This window comes from Ixodes scapularis, unplaced genomic scaffold (assembly GCF_016920785.2).
Source record: "Ixodes scapularis isolate PalLabHiFi unplaced genomic scaffold, ASM1692078v2 PGA_scaffold1__304_contigs__length_218370807, whole genome shotgun sequence".
Classification (NCBI taxonomy): domain Eukaryota; kingdom Metazoa; phylum Arthropoda; class Arachnida; order Ixodida; family Ixodidae; genus Ixodes; species Ixodes scapularis.
The window spans coordinates 150,053,204-150,075,518 of NW_024609846.1; the positions used below are offsets into that span (position 1 = coordinate 150,053,204).

Here is a 22,315-nt window from a genome sequence, read left to right on the forward strand (position 1 = left end):
CTATCAGTAAACAAATTCAATAAAGCTGGCCAAACTGAATGATGCAAACTTGTTACTGCTAGCAAGTGTTCTGAAATGCGTCTTTGAGGCATGGAAACATAAAGATGGGCACGCCAAGCAAAGGGCAACGGAGAGAACTCATAGAAAATTTGCGATGATGAGGCAGCCAACTCGTGCCGTCATTGGTCGAGGGGAAAGAAACCCACGTGGGTACATTTTGGGAGCAAACAAACGCACGAGGTGCGCAAAACGCAAGCAGACTTGCACGGCGATTGGTTTCAAAGGTTTCGATTTGAATAAAATGTAGATGGACCAAACATTTTTCCTCATAAATTCTAATATGGTGATATAAGCTACACATGTTTGATTACATGGAAGTTATGGAATAGCTATTCATGAATATGAGATGCCAGTAACTGATAGCCAGCTTTTTACACTTTTAATGTGATGTTTAGAAGCTATGTACACCTCTGTTCTGCGGAGTTTTAACGAATTGTGCTGGTGCTGTCTACTTCCCTTTTGAATCTCCAATTTTAAGAACGGCATGACTACAGCATGATATATTCAACACCCACGGAGCTGATATTTGCCTTGCAATGTTTGTATCCAGGTGTAGCATCATCCTGCTGGCCCTCGTAGACCACCGCTACCGGTTCCGGTATGTGAACATCGGGACACCAGAGCGGTGCCACGACGCACATGTGTACCGGAGGTCGGCTTTGGAGGCTGTTCTACAAGGACCAACGCTGCAGATGCCCATGGTCACCGTCAACGGGACCACCGTGCCGCCCCTGATCCTGTGTGACCAGGCATTCCCTTTGACGCCCAACATGCTCAAGCCGTACCCTCGCAAGGACGTTAAGAAAGGCTCTCCACAGGAAGGCTTCAACCGACAGCTGTCGTCTGCTCGCCGAGTCGTGGAGAACGCCTTCGGAAGGGTCAAGGCCCGATTCCGCTTCATTATGAAGAGGATGGAGTGCGGGGTGGACAACGCCCGACTTGTTGTGCGCGCCTGCTGCATTTTAAACAATGTGTGCGAACATTTCAACGACGTTGTCAAGCCCCAGTGGCTCAGCGATGTGGCGACGGAGGACAGAATCAATCTGCTACCGGTGTGCACCAAAGATGCCGAGGCAGACAACGGGCAGAGCGTCAGGGACGCCATTTCGGGATATCTACACCAACGCTCGAGGGAGATGGTATAGAAGAAGAGCTCAAACGGCTGCTCTTGCTTTCAGCAACAGAAAGACCAAGACCACAGACCCCAAGCTACGAGGGCACTTTCCAGCAGTGTTGCGGAGTTGCCACTCCGGAGTTGGAATGATTCCCGGAATCATTCCGCATTTTCACGACCCCGGAATGGAATGGGAATGGAATGGCGGCAACGTTGAAGGGAATGGAATGGGAATGGAATTAGGTGCCTTTTGCCCGGAATGGAATGGGAATGGAATTAGGTGCCTTTTGCCCGGAATGAAATGGAAATAGAATGGGCACGGGTTTTTTTTTTTTGTTTTTTTTTTTAGTTTTTACGGTTAGCTAAACCGAGCCAGTCAGTGAGTCAGTTGCTCAGAAATAAAATGAGCGGGAAACTTCTAGCCCGCGAGGAGCCCTAACAGACTCATACGCCAACAAAATGCAATACAAAAAAACAAGCGTCAAAGCAAAAAGCAAAGGGGGAAGGGGGGGGTAACGTGGCGGCCAGGGCCGGAACCAGGGGGGGGCGGGTTAGGGGGTTCTGACCCTCCCCGAAATGTTTCTCTGGGTACGGCCCTGGTCGGTGCACTGGCAGCCAGCCGATTTTAATCTCCACTTCTGCGCACGCGCAGTGGCGCCGGTCGGCTACCGGGTACCAAACCGGGACCGGTTCTCCGGTTTGCTGTAACTCTCCATTATATGCCACCGATGCACATGATTCATAGGCGAAAATAAGACAATAGACACTTTCAAAATGGCCGCCGTTGTCCCCGAAACCCGCCCCCCCCCCCCCCCCCCCCCCCCCCCGAAATGGTTTTCTGGGTACGGCCCTGCGTGGCGCCTTTCACGGACGCGCAGGCGTCGGGCTTCGATAGTGTTACGCGAGACAGAAACAAGAAACCAAGCACCAAGCAAAAGAAAAGGGAGCGGCAAAGAAAGAAACCGCCATGCACAACTCCTCAACGTACTTCTTGTCATAATTTTTTTGTTGTTGTTGCGACGGCTTGTTGAATGCACGCGCGCGCACAGACTGAGATCTGGGAGCAGAAGCGGCTCATAACTCGCACAGCTCTGATAACTCGTTGACTTGGGCGCCGTCGAAAGATGATCAGCTATTGTTTTCTTATAGTTCGAGGCGCGTTGTTTAGCAGGCAGCCAACCCTGCTGCCTTCCACGTTCATTTGTGCGCACTCTATTGAAGTGCGAAATGTGGGTTTGCTTCGGCATTAAAACAAAGCGAGATTCACTGCCCTCTTCTTGCGCTTTGCTCAGAGCCTTGTTTTTTTGCTGTTTTTTTTTTTGTACTGCATTTGTATTGTATGTCCGCCTATTACTTGGTCTTTTTTCCGATGCTTGTTTCCTGTGTTTTATGTTTTAGCGGCTTGGGGTTACAAGCAAGCTAGCGGATTCCTGCTCATTTGCCTTGACTTTAGTCTCTGCATACTTTGTTTCAACTTGCGATGGACCGCTGCGGACGCTACGAGTCACCCTAGGCAATTCAGTACCGTGAGCGGCAGGGGTTTCCCCCGGATTCTAATCTAGGGAAGGTGTCCCAATGGCTCGGGGGGGGGGGGGGGGGGGGGGGGGGAGGTGGCGATGCGAGGTGAGGGGAGATAAAATATAAACCTGTTTCTTTTTTAGTCCACTAGCTAAATTACAGACGTCTATTAACCAAATGCTCATACCCGTAATGTATGTTTCCATTTCTCTATGGTCTTACCTGAGAGGTGGTGTTTTCTACTTAATCTGAAAAGAAAAATATTTTATTTTATTTTTTCCTTTTCAATTTTTTTTTAGATTCAAGGGGGGGGGTGTCCAGGAAATCTAGGGGGGGGGGTCTCAACCCCCCCCCCCCTAGGGGGGTCTAGGGAAATCCCTGGTGAGCGGGACTGCAGGGTGACGCAGCACTCGGAAAGCACTGGATTGGTTTCGATGGCTCTCGTGCTGTCTGTTGAGGTCCATCGTAAGGTGAAGTAGACTATCGTCGCCGCTCTTGGTGTGACCGAAATGACTAGACCTGCAGAAAGACCGTCCCGCGCCAGACGAGGTGCGAACGTTGCTGTGAGGGCAACTGAGAAGGAGAGCTGGGTGCTAGCTGCCACTGAGGTTTTGGCTTCCGCGCGTCTCGGCTGTCTGGTCTGCATTCGTGCTTCTTGTCCTGGACCCTATATGAGGCGGTGAGAAGTCAGTTAAACGGTGTTAATGAGGAAACACCAGGAATGTCAATTCGAACGGTGCGGTATTACCCCGTTAATTGTATCTTGATGTGAAGAGCTTTGTCAACGCTGACTTCCCGACTCGTCGCCACTACCCGAACAACCGACACCGAGGTAGAAGATTGAATCTGTTGGTACCGTCTGCTGCCTGAACCCGCCACTCGATCAGCGCGAAGAGGAACATCACAATTCGGACGACAAGACAAGATAAATACAGATTGAGTCATGGCATCGTAGAAGACATTTCTCCACATTAGTCGCGAAGAAAATAAACAAGCTGCACGCTGAAAGTTGTGCAGCGAAACTATACACGGTGCAGTCGGCGTATATCATCGAACTTTATTCGCCGTCTGAAGGGGATACACGAGAATGAGTATGCGAAGGGTGGAAGAGGGCAGGCGAACCAGCCAAAAATTGAATTGAATATGATAAGAAATATCCAGATTCGTAAAGCAAGCGTGAACTTATGCGTTTCAAAACAGGTTTCGTGACATGGTCTATACGGTCCCTCGTGCTGCGCCGCAGAGGTTGCATTTTGTCAGAGGATGTGTTCTGCCGCTGTGCATGAAGTCGCTTCCAGCAGTGTACTAGCCGTGTTGCTGTACTTGAAGAATACAGTAATATAGCTTATTCCTGTGCCACGCACGAACTGGATATTTGTTTATGGTCTTATCAAACAAACACGCTGGCCGCGTATGTCTTAAAAGTCAAATGTAAAAAAAGTTAAAAAAAGAAAAGAAAATGAGTGAATTTAAGTTTTGCTGTTTGTTGCGAGCGACGTGGTCGCGAGACCGATGTCTTAAACAAGAATTGACATATCAAGGGGCTTTCTAGATGTTTGCAGTACATTGTAAATAAACACTTTCTGCCACCAGCGGTCCGCTTAGTAAAAATCAGTGCTTTTTTAAGGAATTTAGCTTTTTTTTATTTTTTTTTGCAATTGTCTCTGCATTTGATAATGTCAGCTTTATGCTGCTTATGCCTGCAACAAAATGTAGCTGTCAAGTGCCAATTTTTAAGTTTAGGAATTAAAGGAATGGAATGGAACGATTTAGCCATTCCAGGAGTGGGAATGGGCTCAGTGTCTCCATTCCTAAGAATTGAAAGGAATTGAATTATCGAAAACTCTAATTCCCCGGATTGGAATTGGAATGGAATGGGGGTGCCCATTCCGCAATACTGCTTTCCAGTGCCTGAAGAACAAAAGGCCCTATTAAGAGCCGAACAAATCTGGCTTTGGAGTGTAAGACTTGCTGTCAACTCCTGTGTCCCAAGTGAAGTCTCATGTTTCGGTCCTTATGCTTAGCCTTCTGTATGCTTTCTTGTGGCTTTTATAACACAATTTTAATACATTTTAAGGCATTGACCGCCCGAATATAAGTTCAAGCATCACTCATAGCTACTTTGTGCAATGAAACGAAGCTTATAAAACAAAATATCGTCTGAAAGGGTCACTGCTGCAGTACAAGAAATACCAGCACTTGTTCGGGGGATTCCTTCTACTGTTGATTACCAGGAGAGTTGCAAGGAAAAGAAGTATGGGTGTGCGAATAGTAGGATTTCAGCTTGAATGAAATCGAATATTCCCAAATGGTTGGAAAAAAGTCAAATGTATATTTAAATATTGAATACCAAGAATTCTATTTGGTGGCTCTCTATTTGCCAAACCAATCAGAGGCATCTGGCACAACTTAATGAAAAAACTGGGGATAAGTGTAGGTCACCTAGGGACCTTGAGGTACAACCGAAATCTCGGTTACACAGCGCCCTCTCCGCATTAGGCCTCTGTCAGATTGCACACACCACGGACAGGATTAGCTCCCGCCAACTGGGGATATGCAGGAAAACGTTCTGCTCTGGAGCCACCGAGGCAGCTACTCTTGAATGTAACATAAATGCACACCGGGACAGCTTGCATGGCAGTTTATGTGACATTTTTATTCATTAAAGCCATCAATGCAGCCGCAAGCTCCTGCTGCACCTTGATGGCAGTTCCCTGCAGGACGATTCCGACGATTCCCCGCTCGCGAAGGGTGAACTCTCTCCCCCCTCGAAGCCTCAAAACTCTGCCTGAGCAGCCTCTGCTCATCGATCACCGTTTTAATGTATGCGGTGCTGGGAGCTTGCGGGCCTCTTCCTTTTTTGTGGTATTGGTGGCACGTTGCTCGTGCCATTGACGCTGCTGGGCCCCGGCCTGCTGACACTTGTAGTGGCGGGGGTGCTGGCGACTTGACTTTCCTCGCCGTGCAGCTCCTCTCCAGGTTCCTCGACGGGCTCCTCGAAGTAGTCTGCGTCGACCATGCTTCCTTCTTGCATGTGGGAGAGCAACTGAGAGGAATACCACACAAGTAGTTTTTCCTGTTAAGCTACAAGAGACTGCAGCAAGCTTTCTGAAATTGGAAAACAGCGCGCAAAAAGACGAAGACGACGAGAGAAGAGCACAGGACAAGCGCTGACTATCAACTGAAGTTTTATTAAAAAAGGCTCAAGCAAGAAAACACCACACAGTCAACTAACGCCGAAACAACCAATGGCGTGTCGCTCACCAGTCATCTATAAAATCTATCTCTTTTTTGTGAAGATAAACAGAAGGTTGGCTGACGCAGTGCCCCGCGCCAGCTTTTTCGATAGCATGCGCCACCAGCACCTCTCTTTGCACTTTTGTGCGCCCCCTGCCAATGATTAAGGTATTTCGGAAGACGGGGTGACACTGGCAGTCTCTGCAATGTACGTACGTACAAGTGACCTCCGGTCATTGACCGCAGGGAATTGACCGCAGGTAAATATGGGACAACCTGAGGCCTTTGTTTAGGCTTTACTTTTGGTTCCTGAGAACCGCTCTTAACTTGTTGTGGGTGTCATCTACAAAATTCCATTGTCATGCGGACGGGTTTACATTGGACAATCGGGACGCTGCGTCAACGAGAGAATGCGTGAGCATTCGAATTCCCTGCGGTCAATGACCGAAGGTCACTTGTACGTACATTGCAGAGACTGCCAGTGTCACCCCGTCTTCCAAAATACCTTAATCATTGGCAGGGGGCGCACAAAAGTGCAAAGAGAGGTGCTGGAGGCGCATGCTATCGAAAAAGCTGGCGCGGGGCACTGCGTCAGCCAACCTTCTGTTTATCTTCACAAAAAAGAGATAGATTTTATAGATGACTGGTGAGCGACACGCCATTGGTTGTTTCGGCGTTGGTTGACTGTGTGGTGTTTTCTTGCTTGAGCCTTTTTTAATAAAACTTCAGTTGATAGTCAGCGCTTGTCCTGTGCTCTTCTCTCGTCGTCTTCGTCTTTTTGCGCGCTGTTTTCCAATTTCAGAAGTCATGAACCAACTCGCTTGCATCGCCACCTTAATGCAGCAAGCTGTTAGGTGCCACCCAAAGCCATTATACAAGGGGTACTCAAAACTAACGGAACTCCCACCCTGTGCATGAATGCTTTGTAGTTGAGAATCCTGATGCTAGGTATTGCTAGCATAGTCTTATGCATAAGAGTGCAAAAGTGCTATAGCTCTATACTCCGTTTAAGAGACAGCATTCAGCGCTCTCAAAGATACTGGCACAAGCACGGGACTTCTATTAGCAATTAATTTGGGCATGCTTTCGTGCAAATTAAATATTCGATATAGCCAAGCTCTCGTGCCAGTACTTTTGACAGCATTGTAAACTGTGCATGGAAAGGAGTGTAGCGTAAAATATTGAGCAGGCACCCACAAAACGGTTGAACATATTCTCAAAAACATCGGAAAGGACGATTGCTACGTCCGAGAGCAGAAAAACAGGAAGGGCCCGAGGTAGAGTAGGCGCCTTATCTATAGCATGCACCCTTACTACATTATAGCCATAGTCTGGCAGAACCCCAAATTTTTTAAGCAGCCACAATGCTCCATTTGAGCTGAAACTCTCGCATCAAGCTTTGGCACACTGCACCATCAGACGCGTGCAAAGTTTCGTCGCTTTGCAACGGTTTGTCGAAAAAGCAGCCAAAGCAGAGGAGCACCTCGATTTGCCAGGTGGGCAATTTTCAAAAACAATTTCATGCATTTGCCACTAACTGCCACTTTTACATTGACATTTGTTACTAAAAAATGCATAAACTTTTAGTGTTGTGTCGTTTACCCGCAGTCTCGGGGTTTTTTCAACCAAATCTACCTTCACTATTGCCGGTGTGGCACGGTTGGAAGCCATACCCTCATCCACGAGGGTCGTGTCATTCAGCGCTAGGGACCCCAACAGTCGGTTGAGGTCCCAGAGGAAGGGCCACTTCATTGCGCTGGAACCCGTTGTGGTCCCCTCCCTCAGATGTTTTCTGAAAAATGGAATTGCAATGAGTGACAACTTTATGGCAAAGCTATTGATGCACGTATAACGGAAATTTTAACTGCAATATTTAAATCACGTTTTAAATCGATTTAAGCCAAGATTTAAGTCATCTTAATTTTTATTTTCTGCTCTGACTCATACTACTCTCAGGGTGCATGCAACTTTACAGTTATCTTACCGGTACGTGTTGGTCAGGTTTTCTATCTTGTTGTGGACGTGGTCCTTGGTCCTCACGATACCGCAATGAAGCAGCTTTACCGCAATCTCTTCGTAAACGCCTCCGTTATGCTTGGTGCATCGAAGGTCTTCCATCCTGCCCTCCCAGAGCCGGATCAACGTCCAGGTCTCCTGAGAGTCCCATACGACGCGCGGTTCCCTCTTCTTCGCGGCCGAAGATCTCGCTCCTTTCGACATGGTCTACACTTCGCGCGCGTTCCTAAAAAGACTTAAAAACAATAAAATCTATGCGTACAACAAAAAGATTTTATATGTATACAACACAACAATAAAACACTATAAAACGATTATAGAATACAAACCAAAGAAATAGAACATGAGAAGGATAAATGGCAAGAGGATTGGGAAAGCTAAACCGAGGTAAAGGAGCGAGCGGATTAGCGAGCTAGCAGACAACGGACAGTTTACGCTCGTACTGGGCAACTGAGACCGCGAGTATATTAAACAAATATATCGCAAAAGGTGTGCAAGATATACACGTTATAAGCATTTGTTTCTAAAAATAATTGCTACAAGCATTGTTTTCAATTGTATTTATATTATTTATAATGCTTTATTTCATTTCGCGGAACTTCTGCTGACGGCTGTTGACAAGACTACACATTTACGAGCCGTAAATGAGTTTGGGAGAACTCAGTTGAGCTCGAATGTCATTTAAGTCAAATGTCAATATAGTTGCCGTGTGGCACTGCCTAATTGACATCTCCACAGAATGTCATTTAGGGTAAATGTGATTTAGGTGCCCGTCTGACAGAGGCATTAATCGGAGGCCAGTAGGCCTCCGATTAATGCCCCGTATACTGTTGCAGCACCTGAGTGCTGCAACAGTATACGGCCGGAACTTGTGTCATCACTGAGTGCCTGCGAGTCCCAGCCGAAAACTGACGCCACACTCCTATCCTCTCTGTGCACCACGCTAGCTTCCCGTACGCGACGTATAAAATTCATCACCATGACTCTATCATTTAGGATGTGCTAGAGTAACAGAACGTGCTCCGCTTGCGCAGTAGGGTATTAGAACGGTATCAACTTTTTGACCTCATTTGTTGCGGGTGAAGCAACCATCGCTCTTGTAGGAGTCGTAACGGTCGCGACGACACGAGGCGGCTGTTCACCGCGCATGCGCCGGCGATGCTGTGCATGCAGCCACCTGCTTCTCCGGAATCCCCATAAGTGCGCGCGCGCCTGTGATGAGTTCTCGCGTTCGCCAGCTTGTATACGCGTGTCTAAGTGGAACACACACACTGCATGAAAGTAAGTTTAGGCTTCCCGATCGTTAGGCTGTAGTATACGATCTACAGGGTGATTGATTCAAGGAGAGGCCAGGCTCTTTAAATCGACCGCGAAATTCCGTTTCTTATCCTATCGCGCTACGACTTTGTGCAGAGTTGCCCACAGATAGTGCATTTTTTTTGTAAAATTTGTTAAGATCAATATTACCTGAGGAAAAAGTAAAGGAATAAAAAGGCTTAGCTCCTATGGAAACGCAGCGAAGCCACCGGTCTTCAAACAACACGGCGCCGTTTCGCACGGGAGACAAGAGATGGCGCAAGCGGTCGCGACGCCAACTGCCGCCAACGAACGAGCATACCAAGCCCAGAGGCGGCGTCTTAAGCAGACAAGAAACTGCAGTTCCTTGTTGTTACCGCGCCTGTTTTTGTTTCTGCGACTGTCGCAGCCTGCGGAACGCGCGCCGCTTTTGAGTCGAAAAGATCTTCTGCTAAAGACGGCCGGCTCTCGGTGCCGTATGCTCGTTCGTTGGCGGCGTTCGTTGCGCCATCTCTTGTCTCCCGCTCGAAACGGCGCCGTGTTGTTTGAAGACCGGTGGCGTCGCTGCGTTTCCATAGGAGCTAAGCCTTTTTCTCTCTTTAGTTTTTCCTCAGGTAAGTTCGCTCTTTGCGAATTTTACAAAAAAAAAAAAAAAAAAAAATGCACCCTCTGTGGGCAACGCTGCACAAAGTCGTAGCGCGATAGGTTAAGAAACCAAATTTTGCGGTCGATTTAAAGAGGCTGGCCTCTCTTCGAATCACCCTATACATTTGCGAATGCATAAGGAAAACTATGTCTCGCCGAAAAACACGACTTTCCGCAAGACGGCTTTCCTCGCAAGCGTTCTGAAAAATTTTTCACATGAGGCCTTTTCTTTAGAAATGAGAAGTTCGTGGCGAAATGAAAAGAAGGGCGCTCCTCTGGTTCCACCAGAGGTGTAGCCAGGAAGACATCGCCACGGTCGTCACGACCGTAGCTCAGGTATCTCGTGTAGATTTCTATTTATTGCATTCTTATATTGCGCGTCTGATCTTGAACGTGGTTTCACGCTACTCGTTATACACGCCTCAATATAAAGTTAAATCCAAGTTTCCTGTCATGCAGTAAACAAAAATGCTGTGGAAGAAGTACTTAAAGATACACAACCACATTCTGAACGTTTGTGCTTGGGAACCTTCGGAGGTCTCGCTTTTTCCTCCCTAATCATCGTTACAATGTTATTGTTGCATTTTCCAAAGAAGACTTTTTTTTTTTTTTTTTTGGAAGGCTTCACTTGAATCAAGGGCATTCATGCGCTCGTGTTAAAGGTAATCACAGCGGGAAAATGTACGGACGCTTGATATCATGGCGTTAAAAGAAACGCTTTAATATCTGCCATTCGGAACCCGAGAGACTCAAAATATCAGACAGAACCGCTTTGTATAAGGCCATTGTTTTTGGGATTCCGGAAGGGCCATCAGTGGAAATTGAAAATAGCGGGAATGCCGCAACGCCGTGAGGTGAGAACCGCACTTGACGGGCGCTCTCCCAACGCATGACGAGCACTCCGCATTCCCGTTTAACGACTGCTGTGGTTGTCCGTGCGTGCCAGCGGAATGCGGTTGCACCGCTCGCTGCTTATTTGAATGCATCTTAAATGCCAGTTGGCTGACACTGGTGTTGGGGCGGCACACCTCAATAACCGTTAAAGTCACGGGAGATGTTTTCGCGCAAATGGCGTTAGTGCCAGGCGTAATGGTTAGTCACGACAGGATCGTTTTCATGGTTCGCCGACGAGCAAAGTAAACAAACAGACTGGACGTCAAAAAAAATGGTTTATAAAATAAAATGACGCTTACTGGCATAGGGCGACATTTGTGGCTCGGGCTCGCCTGCGGGGGAAACATAATGTGTGCGGTCGCCAGTGACCCCGGAGGCATGTGTTGGGAATAGAAAGTAAATGTGTTTGCCGACTTCCTGGATTCCATCGAAGACAATATGGAATGCCTTTGGCCCTGTGGGTACCGAAATGTTTAAATGATTAGAACACTTTCAGCGACGTTGGTATCCAGGGTTCTACAGGGTGTTAAATTATGATTCGAACATAATTTTTTTCTTTCTTATTTTTTTTTTAAATAAGGGGTGAGAGCACGACAATGTTTGTTTTTGCCTTGTATTTATCAGGATCGGCGGTCATTAGATGAAGGAATGAATGTCACGGTAAGTATTTCAAATTCACTAAAATCTTTGATTTAGCTTTTTAATTAGTGGTTTTAAGGGTCACGTTGCAATTGTAATATTGACGGCAATGAACATTGAAGGTCAGACGATGTTAAATAACTTGATAAATGGAAAGGGTTTTTAAGACGCAACCTATGATTGCGTCAATGATTGCGTCAATGAAATCATTTGAACGCAATCAATGATTGCGTTTTTTTTGCCCGGTTTTATAACAACGCAGAAAATGCGCGCGTCGAGCTTTGCCTCGAATGACGCTTCGAATAGTGACGTTGTCGTTTAGGTCACCCATCCCTTGTGTTGTCGGCCACCCATCAAGATCACGATGCGGAGACTTTGAGGTGGAGAAAAGAAAGAAACATTTTTCGGAAAAAAACGGCTCGCCACGGCGGACGTCGATAATTACAAAAACATAATAATTAGGTAAATAATTACCTAAAGCTTACTAATTACGACTCTAAAGGGCCTGTCACACTGACCCAACAGTTGGGAAACTCTATCCGGCAACACGACGAAACTGTGTTGCCGGCGGCCCTGTCACATCGTGGCAGCAACAGCAGTCGGGCAACATCTTGCTGCCGCCCGACCAATGTGGTGGCCGATTTTTTGTCCGACTATCCGGTCAACCCGCGCTGACGGTGGGGACAACACGAGAAACACTCCACCATCTTGATTGATTTCCTTCGTCTGTGTGCGGTGCGGCGGCGCTGGGAATGGGACTCTATTCGCGACTCCAATTCACTATAGGCCACTCGTTTTGCAAAATGGCCGTTTTAGTGAGGGTCGGAGATGCGTGCTGGTATACCAGTTCTTGAGGCTGTCTAATGTGCTGGTTTTATTGAACCGCATAAATTATTCATGCTTTTACGAGGAAGCTAGGCGCAGGTCACCTTTTTATCCCGAATACAAAAACGGTATCTAGCGTAATATTTACGTCAGGAGGCATGTTTTGATTCTGGAACTAAACCGAAATTAACATCTATTCTAGATTCAATTGATTGGTATAGGTATTAATTTAGGATTCTTTCATAACTCAAGATGTGTCTCACAGCGTAAATATTGAGCCAAAGAACTTGTTTGCGGAAACTTTATTTTGTGATATATATGTTCAATCCAGGCACTTCAAAATAACTTGGACAGTTTGGTGTTCCCTTAAATACAGGGGCTTTCATACACCTTAGAGGTAACAGAATATTAAATTTTTCGACAAAATCTGTGGTGATATTTCTGTGTTCCTGTTGCCTTTTCTTGCTCAGATAATTGACACGTGAAATAATTAACTACCGGCCTTTTAATTGTTTCTTTGGGAATTAAGATAATTAATTTATTCCCAACAATATTCCCAGCACAAAAAATAACAGAATCCATCCAAAGTTCACAAAATATCGCCACGGTTAATGAATTTAGATTATGTTCACAAAATGTATAAAGTAAGAAAAGCTGTTCTCATTACAAAAGCCCAAAGACAGAGGCCGAGTCAGACAGCAGAAGTGTGTGTGTTTTTTAAAGCAACACGCACAAGACTTTATTATCCAGTGCTTGATTGCTTGTCTATCTTGATAACGACGTCAGAGTTTTTTATATGCGAAAAAGAAAACAAATTAGACCTTTCTGGTAAGACTATAATGGTTAAATGGCGTATTTTTGTGATCGTGGCGATTATTGGGGGCATACATTTCCGCATTTTGTATTAATGATAATAACACAATATATTTAATACTTACATTTTTAAACTCTACTATAACTCGTTACTTATGACCTAATTCCAAACTCGTGAACAAGTATGGCGATCATAAGTGAGCAAATTATCATCAGTGGTTCAAGTTGCTGCATTTTTAATTAACAAGGTTTAAAACAAAAACACTCTAGAATCAATTAAAACATTCTAGATAATCTGAGAAATCCATATAAAATTACATTTTGGGGGGTAAAGCATATGGTGCTTCAAGGTCGCGACTTTTGACAATGGGCAAAAGTTCCAAAGTGACCGCCAATTATTCCAAACCTAAAAAAGAAATAGTTTCGTTTTTTTTTTTTCATTATTACTAATTTTCTAAGAGAATTTTTTTTTTTTTTTTTAATTTTACGCACCGTCGCCTTCAGCCTTTCCAATCCAAAGTCGTCTGCTTACTGCAGCACGTTTGCTTACTGCAGCACGTTTCGTTGGCCTTGGAAACCGGTTAAATAGCGGTTTTGGTACTGCGTATATATATCCGAGCGAACGCAAGTCTGTTTGAGTTAGCGTTGCGTGTTCCACACTGCGCGTGCCCAAAATTGCGGTCTTGAATGCGTCCGCTTTAGCGCAGCGTAGAACAAGCAACAACGCAAACGCACAACGCTTGCTTCTATGCGCAATACTACAACTCTTTAATAGGGTACAATCCCATAACGCCAATGCATACCACTGCATTAAGACAGTGAAGAGTGTTGCTTGCATTTGCAAATGTCATTTCGCGAACCATGATCGCGAGCAGTTCCGCCGCGCCCGCTGAGCAGGAGAACCGGGGGACCCTCACTAGAGCGGTTCCCGTTTCCGCCGCAGGAGGGCGAGCGACAAGCTGGAAACACGAATAAAGGGCTAGTGCGTTCGAAGGGACTGAAATTAGCAGAAGACATCATCAACCAGTGAGTGTGATTAGAAAACTTGACAAGGGGAGTATTTTTCAACCTTAATTTGATCAAAATGTTCTTCATTCGCTGACTAAGCAGATAGGCCTAACCGAGGAAAGCGATCATCGCTGAAATAGTTTTTTTTTTATTCTTAAAACATTTGTTTAAAAACAACCGTGAAAGTTACACTAATGCGGTTTGTGCAGGTGGGTTATATGGCCCGGCGGACATTATCGACACATAGTTCCAATAAAAAACTTCCTGAGCATCATCGAAAACCACTAAGTGAACTATTTTTAGAAGGATATAACGCCGGGGCTGCATTTCACGGCGTTCTGTAAAAACGCTTCATTTGGACGCGTTTCTAGATTTCGGTTTCTTATCGGAGCGCATCTTTGCGCCCGCGGTCCTGCTCCCCGGTGGTCGCGGCGCGAAGTCACCCACTCGCCTCCCTTGTAGGATGGAGGGAAGTACACTCTAAGAAAAAATGGAAGAAAAAAGTAGCAACGGCGAGTCTTCCACCCTTCTACTTACGCGCCCCGTAGCGGACACGAGAAAAGGGGAGGAACGAAACGTTTTTCTCTTTCTCCAGGCAGACGGGAGAAAGCTTTCGCCCTCCCGACTCATTGCCTTTCGGTTTCGTTTTTCGAGCAGGTCGCGCACTTTGTTTAATAAATAGCTGTTGAGTTGAATGAGCTTTAGCGGCAGCGAAGGCCGCCTGTAATTCCGTCTTCTAGTCTAAACGTGCAGAACATTTCGGTTGCATTGACGTTTTTATCACTAATTTTATCAAACGAGCAAACGAAGCCGCTAGAAACAGTGAAGTTCCGGAACAATGCCAGCAGCGCCACGTACACTGGGCGATGGCCGTCTCCGGATTGCGGGACACGCGCGGCACGGAACCGACGGAACCGACGGAACTACAGTCACTACAGTAGCGAAATCACGCGGAACTGTGTCGATGTTTTCGACGTTATGGAAACCGCAGGATCTGCGTCCAAGACAGGCAGGTTTTGCTGCCGGCTGCCTGGGTGCCTTCCCCCCTGAGTTCGGTTCTGTTTTCCGATGCCAAGTGCAACCGGCGTTCAACGTGGTTCTGTGTTTGTGCGTGTCAGCAACACAGCAGCAACATCGTGATGGCAGTGTTGTGGGTTGTGAACAGAAGACTGGAATTATCGCCGATGTGACCGTGTGTTCGCGTATCAGTGGTGTAACAACAAGATGAGATCGTAAACTGTTGGGCATTGATGGCGCTGGTCGGGCCGTGTTCGGAGGGGGCGGGGTGTCGCAGGTTGACATTCCGCTTTACATTAAAAAGTTTAATACCACTTCAGGGATTACGTGCAATCGATCAACGTGCGGATAGTCATGTTGGAACGCTGGTCTGAACAGTAGAAGCTCCAATCGTACAGTGGCCAATGTGACTGTCGGAATTGTCTCGTCCCCGAGAGCGATTGCGCCCTGGGGCAAGGACTGAACAGTACGAAATCGTGACGGAAAGTACGTATATTTACAGTATGGAATTTCGGCATTAAAAAACAATCGTAGGTAAAATCGAAAAAAAAAGGTACCCTTTATTTTGTTGTTTAAATATGCTACGGTTCCTGGAGAAACTGCCCTCCGTGGCGCGCTGGGATGAGCGCTAGAAGTTTTCGGGCTCGCCACGACGAAGCTCCGTACACTTAACACCTGCCGCAAGTCGCGGCTTTGAGTGCATTCAAGTTGATCGAAAAGCGATTTCTTAGCCCGTGAACCATCACTTCCAGCTGAGTGAATATCCGCTCTACAGAGAATAATTCAAGACGGCAATCGCAGCTTTGCGCGAACAGCACAACTAGAAAAACAAACACTACAATAGAAATACAGGCTACGACGTGCCGTGTGGGGAACCAAGCTCATGACTTCGAACCGCATTGGAGCGGCTTGATTTATTGTTTTCAAATAATTACGGCATGACCGAGCGTTTACTTTTTAATAAGAGATTCATCCCCTGAGCCATTCAAAATACTCTCAGAGGTATGACATTGCTGGGAAAAAAATCAACATGCTGGGTATATTTTGTATTGCTTAAGGAGTCGTCGAAAAGTTCCGTACGTTCAAAACGACCAGTATAAAAGACGGAAACGCAGAGCACGGGTGTAGTGTTCGGGTTAGTGTGGTGTTCCGTTCTATTGAGATTAGTGTGCGCCGTGTATGTGCTCAATGTATGTTGACCTTATGCTTGTAATAAGCGTAATGTGTGTATAGTAGAGGATCCCGAAGCGCAGTAGTGGCCTCAGAGAAGCAAATTATTTTTGTAAAACATGAATTGGGCGGTACCTAGCGCCATCTAGCCTAGCTACTTGCAATTATTCTGCTTGACCCCGCCATCTGGTGGCTAGCGATTTAACCTTCTTTCACGCTGCGCGATAAACACCGGCTTCGAGTTTGTTCTTTCGAGAGCGGCTTTTGGTTTCGCGGATTGAGTTTGCCCTTCTCCGTGATGTGCGGTTTTACGAAGGAATTGTGACTCGAGGAACACCAAAGGTAAGACGCAAAGTGCGCGAAGTAACTGGGTATCGGTTGTCTCCGTTTAACATCGCAGTGCTGTCGACGAGAAGACTGAGTAACTGCTTTCGAAACGCAAGTTTCTGTACCTGTGGGGGAAATCTGGCTTCGGAAATAAACACAGTTTGCGGAAAGCTCGTGTTACGCTTTCATTTGCTGCCGCTCTCGTCCCGTACTAGAGACGTAGCGTCCTCGTCAAGCCTTATTGGGCTCGATTTGGTCGGTTCGGGGCCGCAAATATTGAGATGCAAGCGGCGGAGGAACTTTGCTCCCCTGCTTCAGGGCCGAAAGTTTCTCCCTTTCTAAAGGAACACAGGTTACAAGGCCGTTCCTCCCCTAACGGAGGACTATACATACCATTTTTTCTAAGAGTGTAGGGCGCATGTGTGTTGCGCGTCTCAGCAACTGGGGAGCAGGACTGCGGGCGCGGTGATGCGCTTCGATAAGAAACCGAAATCTAGAGACGCGGCCAAATGGAGCGTTTTTACAGAACGCCGTGAAATGCTACCCCGGCGTTTTATCCTTCCAAAAATAGTTGATTTAGTGTTTTTCGATTATGCTCTCCAAGTTTCTAATTTAAACCATGTCTATTTTCAGTAATTGAAAAGTTGATTAACGAATGTTTTAATTAACTGATTTATCGCAAAAATTAGACACCCATATAATGTCCGCCTGGCCGTATAACCCACCTGCACAAACCACATTAGTGTAGCTTTCACGGTTGTTTTTAAACAAATGTGTATGAATAAACAAAAAACCTGTACATTCGGGATTTACGCCACCGTATGATGTGTTTCTGTCCGGTTCTTTCTTTTGTGCGATTCCCATTTCTACTGTAAGATTGATTTAGCACCGACAGGACCCCAAAGAGTCTATTGTAGCGTGGTATTCACCTGAGCTGACAACGCTCAAAAACTGCAAAACCGACACGATAGGCCTTCGTAACTATCGGTGGAATAAGTATTTTTCAACGCTGCCTATTTGCCTACCGCGTGCTGTTTGATCGCTTCATTCCCCAAAACGTCCTGGGTATTTTTGAAACAAATTAAGTGTCTGGCAGCTTCAGTTTCCAAGTCCCAAGCATCAACAATCAATGATCAGGGCGGTCGTTTCAATGCTTCGATTTTTTTTTATCTTTGCTTTCCTGGATTAATTTTATAATACTTTATCAGCGGGTGAGTAGGCTTGCCATTTTATTTCACTTGCAGTATCGTGAGCTTGTCTCTCGGGAGTTCTAATTTCAACACCAGTCTAAACGCTCACGACGGTAGCTGTGGCTATTTCAAGAATTGCTTTCCGTAATTACGCAGTTAAAACGTTCATCAAATTATTTTACCTGCACATCAGCCTTAATTATTATTAAATAACGTTTTCCGAGCCTTTATTTGAGTAAAACGTTATTGATAGGGAACTAGCTCTGCCATCTGAGCTATCTGTGTTGTCGTCTGGCAGGCCCGAAATTCGCTCAGTCAGCGATCATGGCAACACACGTTCTCCAACAGAAGTTGCTGCTGTTTTTGTTGCCGAAAGCTGTCATACCAAGGCAGCGTTTTTGTTTTCGTCCATGTGTTGCTGGTGTTCCCCGTGATCTGACAGGTTTATAGGACAACACGGGTAGCGAGCAACAAGCTGCCCGACTTTTGGACAATGTATTGTGTTGCTGTTGTTGCCGTGTTGCCTCAGTGGGACAGGGCCTTAGGTAATGATAGTAAACATATGATAGCAATGAGAAATTGCTAAGCTTTATCAAACACCACTAAATCAACTAATTTTAGAAATATGAGGGTGGGGGGCAATAGTTTATGGCATTCCCCCCCCCTCCCCCTCCTCCCCTTCTAAAAAAAAAACGAAAAAAATGCTTAATTTAAATGGATTTCTAAGTTTCGGTTTCTAATCGGAGTTTTGGTCTCTTATCCTGGTGCGGTCAGACAAAACATAGGTGCGCCTGCATAAAGGCCTGTTCACACATACAGCGGAGCGCTAAGTTAGCGCTACGTGAGTGCTCCAAGGAGCGCTCACGTGGCGCTTCCTCGCGCGTGACTTAGTTCTAACATAGCGCGCGATTAGCGCTTCTGTAGCGCCTTGTTAGCGCTTCTGTAGCGCCTTGTTAGCGCTCCAGTAGCGCCTTGTTAGCGCTGCAGTAGCGCCTTTTTAGCGCTTCAGTAGCGCCGTGTTAGCACTTCAGTAGCGCCTCTTGTACCGCGGTGCTGCGGATTAGCGCGTGCACAGCGATTCCGGTTCTTGTGGTTGGGTGTGCACACCGTGGGTGTGCATCAGCAAGACTATGGCGGACATGTGGGATGCTGAAATAAAAATGCGACAAGTGCTCTTAGATACGCGATTAGTACATATGTGTGTGGACGGCTTAACGCCCAGAAGAGCCTTCTGGGTGCGCGAAATCTTTCGCCACCCAGATACCGACGGGTACCCGGCGAACCTTGTTCATAGGCTGAGGGGCCGAGAGACAGAGCTCTTTCGAAGGCGACTATTTTTAACAGTGTGTCTTTGAAACCAGGGTCACGCATCTCGAATAGAAAGCAATGAGGTAGTACCCAATCGATTTGTTGCTCAGGGTCCATGACTCTGGATCGCCTGCCCGACCCTTTGCTTGGAGAGCGGCTGTTTTACTTCCTCTTCTTTCAATGCCAAAGGAAAAACAACCACAAAGGAATCGCCGTGCACGCGTTGTTCCGCAGCAGCAAGCACGGCACAAAGAGCGTGAGAGCGCTAACAACGCGCTTCTGTAGTGCTAAGAGAGCGCTAACGAAGCTCTTCTGAAGCGCTAACGGAGCGCTACTGAAGCGCTAACCGAACGCTACATCACGCGCTAGGAAGCGCCACATGAGCGCTCCTTGGAGCGCTCACGTAGCGCTAACTTAGCGCTTCGCTGCATGTGTGAACCGGCCTTAAGTCAACGTTCTACTGTCAATTTTCCCCAAACTTCCACTTGATTTTCTTTCTTAAAACAGCAATTTTAAATGCGTTCCTCAAAACTGGGTAGGGGTTTTGGGTTACGGGTATGATGAATTTAATCATGCTGTTTTCAGTCCTGATGCTTTAAGTTTGAATCATTGCTAACAGTGTTCCTTTAATTAAACATGCATGACGTGACGACATTTCTTCATATGTGTATTATTCAAACGTGGAACTTTATTTATTTACTTATTAATTTATTTACGCTCAGGAAACTTGAACGCATTACAGAGTAGAAACATATAAAAAAAACACATAGGCAGCAATAAAAACGAAGCAAAATGCCGTTATTAAAGTCGTTTTTATGCATCTATGATGACAGTTTTCGGACATTGTTTCAATGACTTCTCAAACTCAAAACGCTGACATCCATGCTATTCTTTTCTAGTAATAGCCAATGTATCACACCAGAAACAAACGAATTGAAACAATCTTTCATTTTTTTCTCACTTTATTGGCGTGGGTCAGAAACTCCGGAAAGAGTAGCACGCCCACAACAGGGCTGAGCTTTCGGCCTACATTCGCCGCAACGTTTTTTTCTTTTGTTTTCCAAAATGAAACAGGCACGCTGCGATGTTTAAAATAAGAGTGGCTCGTACCTCACAGATAATACCGGCAAATAAATTGCTCGAAAATATAAAAATCATTTATCGGAACCTGAGCTCCACAAATGAAATACTGCGAGCTCGGCTTCGCTTACTGTTTTTTGTTGTTTAAGATCCCATTCCGGCGAAACCAATCCATTTTGTTTACGGCCTTTGATATAAAAACCGACAAATCACGAACAGCACCAAGTTCTAGCGTTTTATAAGAAAAAGTAAGCAACCGAACTGGTTGCTCCAAGGTTCACATTGAAATTCATTTCGGGAGCATTAAATTGTTTTGTGTTGAACACTTTAGGCGATATGTATCAAACCCTTTAACATCTTGTTTTGTGAAAGGAAACGAGACCATAAAGATAAAACGTTGCAGAGTAGCAATTTGAGGTTTTGGCGATCCTAGCTTGCTTCGCTACATTTTCGTTTTATTTGTCTACAATTGTCCATATCTGCGTTTTTGGTTAAGTGTTTTTCTTGATCTTTTGCATTTATATCTTGCGGTCATTGTCTAGCGGAACCTTCGAAAGAAGCTAGGGCAGAGGTTTAAAACAGAAAAAATGTTTGTTTTGTAGCTCATATTTTAGAGGTTCTGCTTTACCTTTACAGGTTGTGCCTTACCAGAGACGCTTAAAAGAAGTCAAGAAAAACAACTAAGTTCTGAATTTCTTCAAACGCTGATTTATATACAAACGGTCCTTTTTCCATAGAATGATAGCTTGTTGGAACAAATCTATTTATATTCAGGACGTCAAGCTACGGGAGATATATGGAACGCTTATGGTTGTAGCCTTGCTGATAAAAAAAAAATAGAAAAGTGTATTTTAAACGTTCAAATGCATCAAAGTATTCGCGAAAAGCTTGGCGTTATTAAGGCAGCGCACCTTTTTAACACACAAACTTTCTAAAAATATTGCGAATAAAATGTTTTCTTTTTTTATTCCAACCATAAAAGAAGTTAATATCGCCAGGAATTTTGTAACAGTAAAAAAATGGTGGTGTGTTATGTATGGAAATGCTTCATTTTAAGGAGAACGTAAATAATAACATACAATCCTCACCCTAACCACATGCGCAACATGAGAACTCATACTCGGCGTTTTATTAGCTCAATTGTGAACATATTCCACACAAAAGAAATCACACTAACGAAGTCCACCAGAAGAAACAAGCTTTTCATAGACAAAAATGGTAACCTCTACCTATGTTTCAATTCCGGACATGAAACAAAGTTTAAAACCTCGTTTTTTTTAATTTTTACAAGTGTTTGTCCAACCGAAGGTGCGGTGGGAAACATGAAGGCGCTTTTGTTAAGATTCGCTCATACATTACTTAAATCAAGCGGGGTGTTCTATTTTAATTCAAATCAATTCATTTGAGTCCAACAGTGAAAGGTACAATTATTTTTAAGATCGATTCGCAACAAAAGAAAAAAAAGCAGCATCGATTTGCAAATTGTTGTGTCATGATGGCCTGCTTGCACGTACAAATGTACATTTCGTACTGAGGATATCTAGTTCGGTGTTCAGCTGACAGGAGGTTCAGAGACACTCACTAACTGCTGCTCTTAATCCAAGACAAAAAAATTTTTTTTTGATTCTCCGGCACAAGCGACTTATTTTGTTTGTTGACATCGTGGTAATGGTAGTAATAGAAAGTAAAAAAAAAAGGCTTTGTAGTTTACGTTTTTAGAGTACCGAATAAAAAAAAAGATTTACTGATTAAAAAGATTGACCGCGATTAAAGTCTTAATCGATTAATCGGAAGGTTAATTTGTCAATCGTCCCGCCCAATTATTTGTGATGATTCCAGGGTGAAAGTATGTTCGGTGATACCACAGATATGCGCCGATTCAAACGGAGAAACAGTTCGTCGTATTTATTTTAATGACCGGGATATTTCCATTTTTCTTCCACGCGATTAGGAGGCAAGTCGCTGGGGAATTCATGTGTACTAAAAGGCTGCTTTTAAAGTGAGTACCAGATTTATAGAGCATGTCAATTTAGGCGTAAATAGTTTAATCACTTGCACAAACATTCGCGGCCTGGAGGATAACAAAGAAAAATGGCGGAAATCAGCTTGCTGGAAATAGAAGTCTATATTGCATTGCACTGGTGTGAAAATATATTAC

The 22,315-nt window shown here is 45.2% G+C and overlaps 1 protein-coding gene and 1 pseudogene across 1 annotated transcript; one reads left to right on the forward strand and one right to left on the reverse strand.

The window, feature by feature from the left end:
• Positions 1 to 596: 596 nt before the first annotated feature.
• Positions 597 to 1,205, forward strand: LOC120846974. Its single transcript, XM_040218888.2, has one exon. The coding sequence runs from the start codon at positions 597 to 599 to the stop codon at positions 1,203 to 1,205; it is 609 nt and encodes a 202-aa protein (XP_040074822.2).
• A 4,129-nt stretch (positions 1,206 to 5,334) lies between these two features.
• Positions 5,335 to 22,315, reverse strand: part of LOC115315516 — a 75,596-nt pseudogene continuing 58,615 nt past the window's right edge.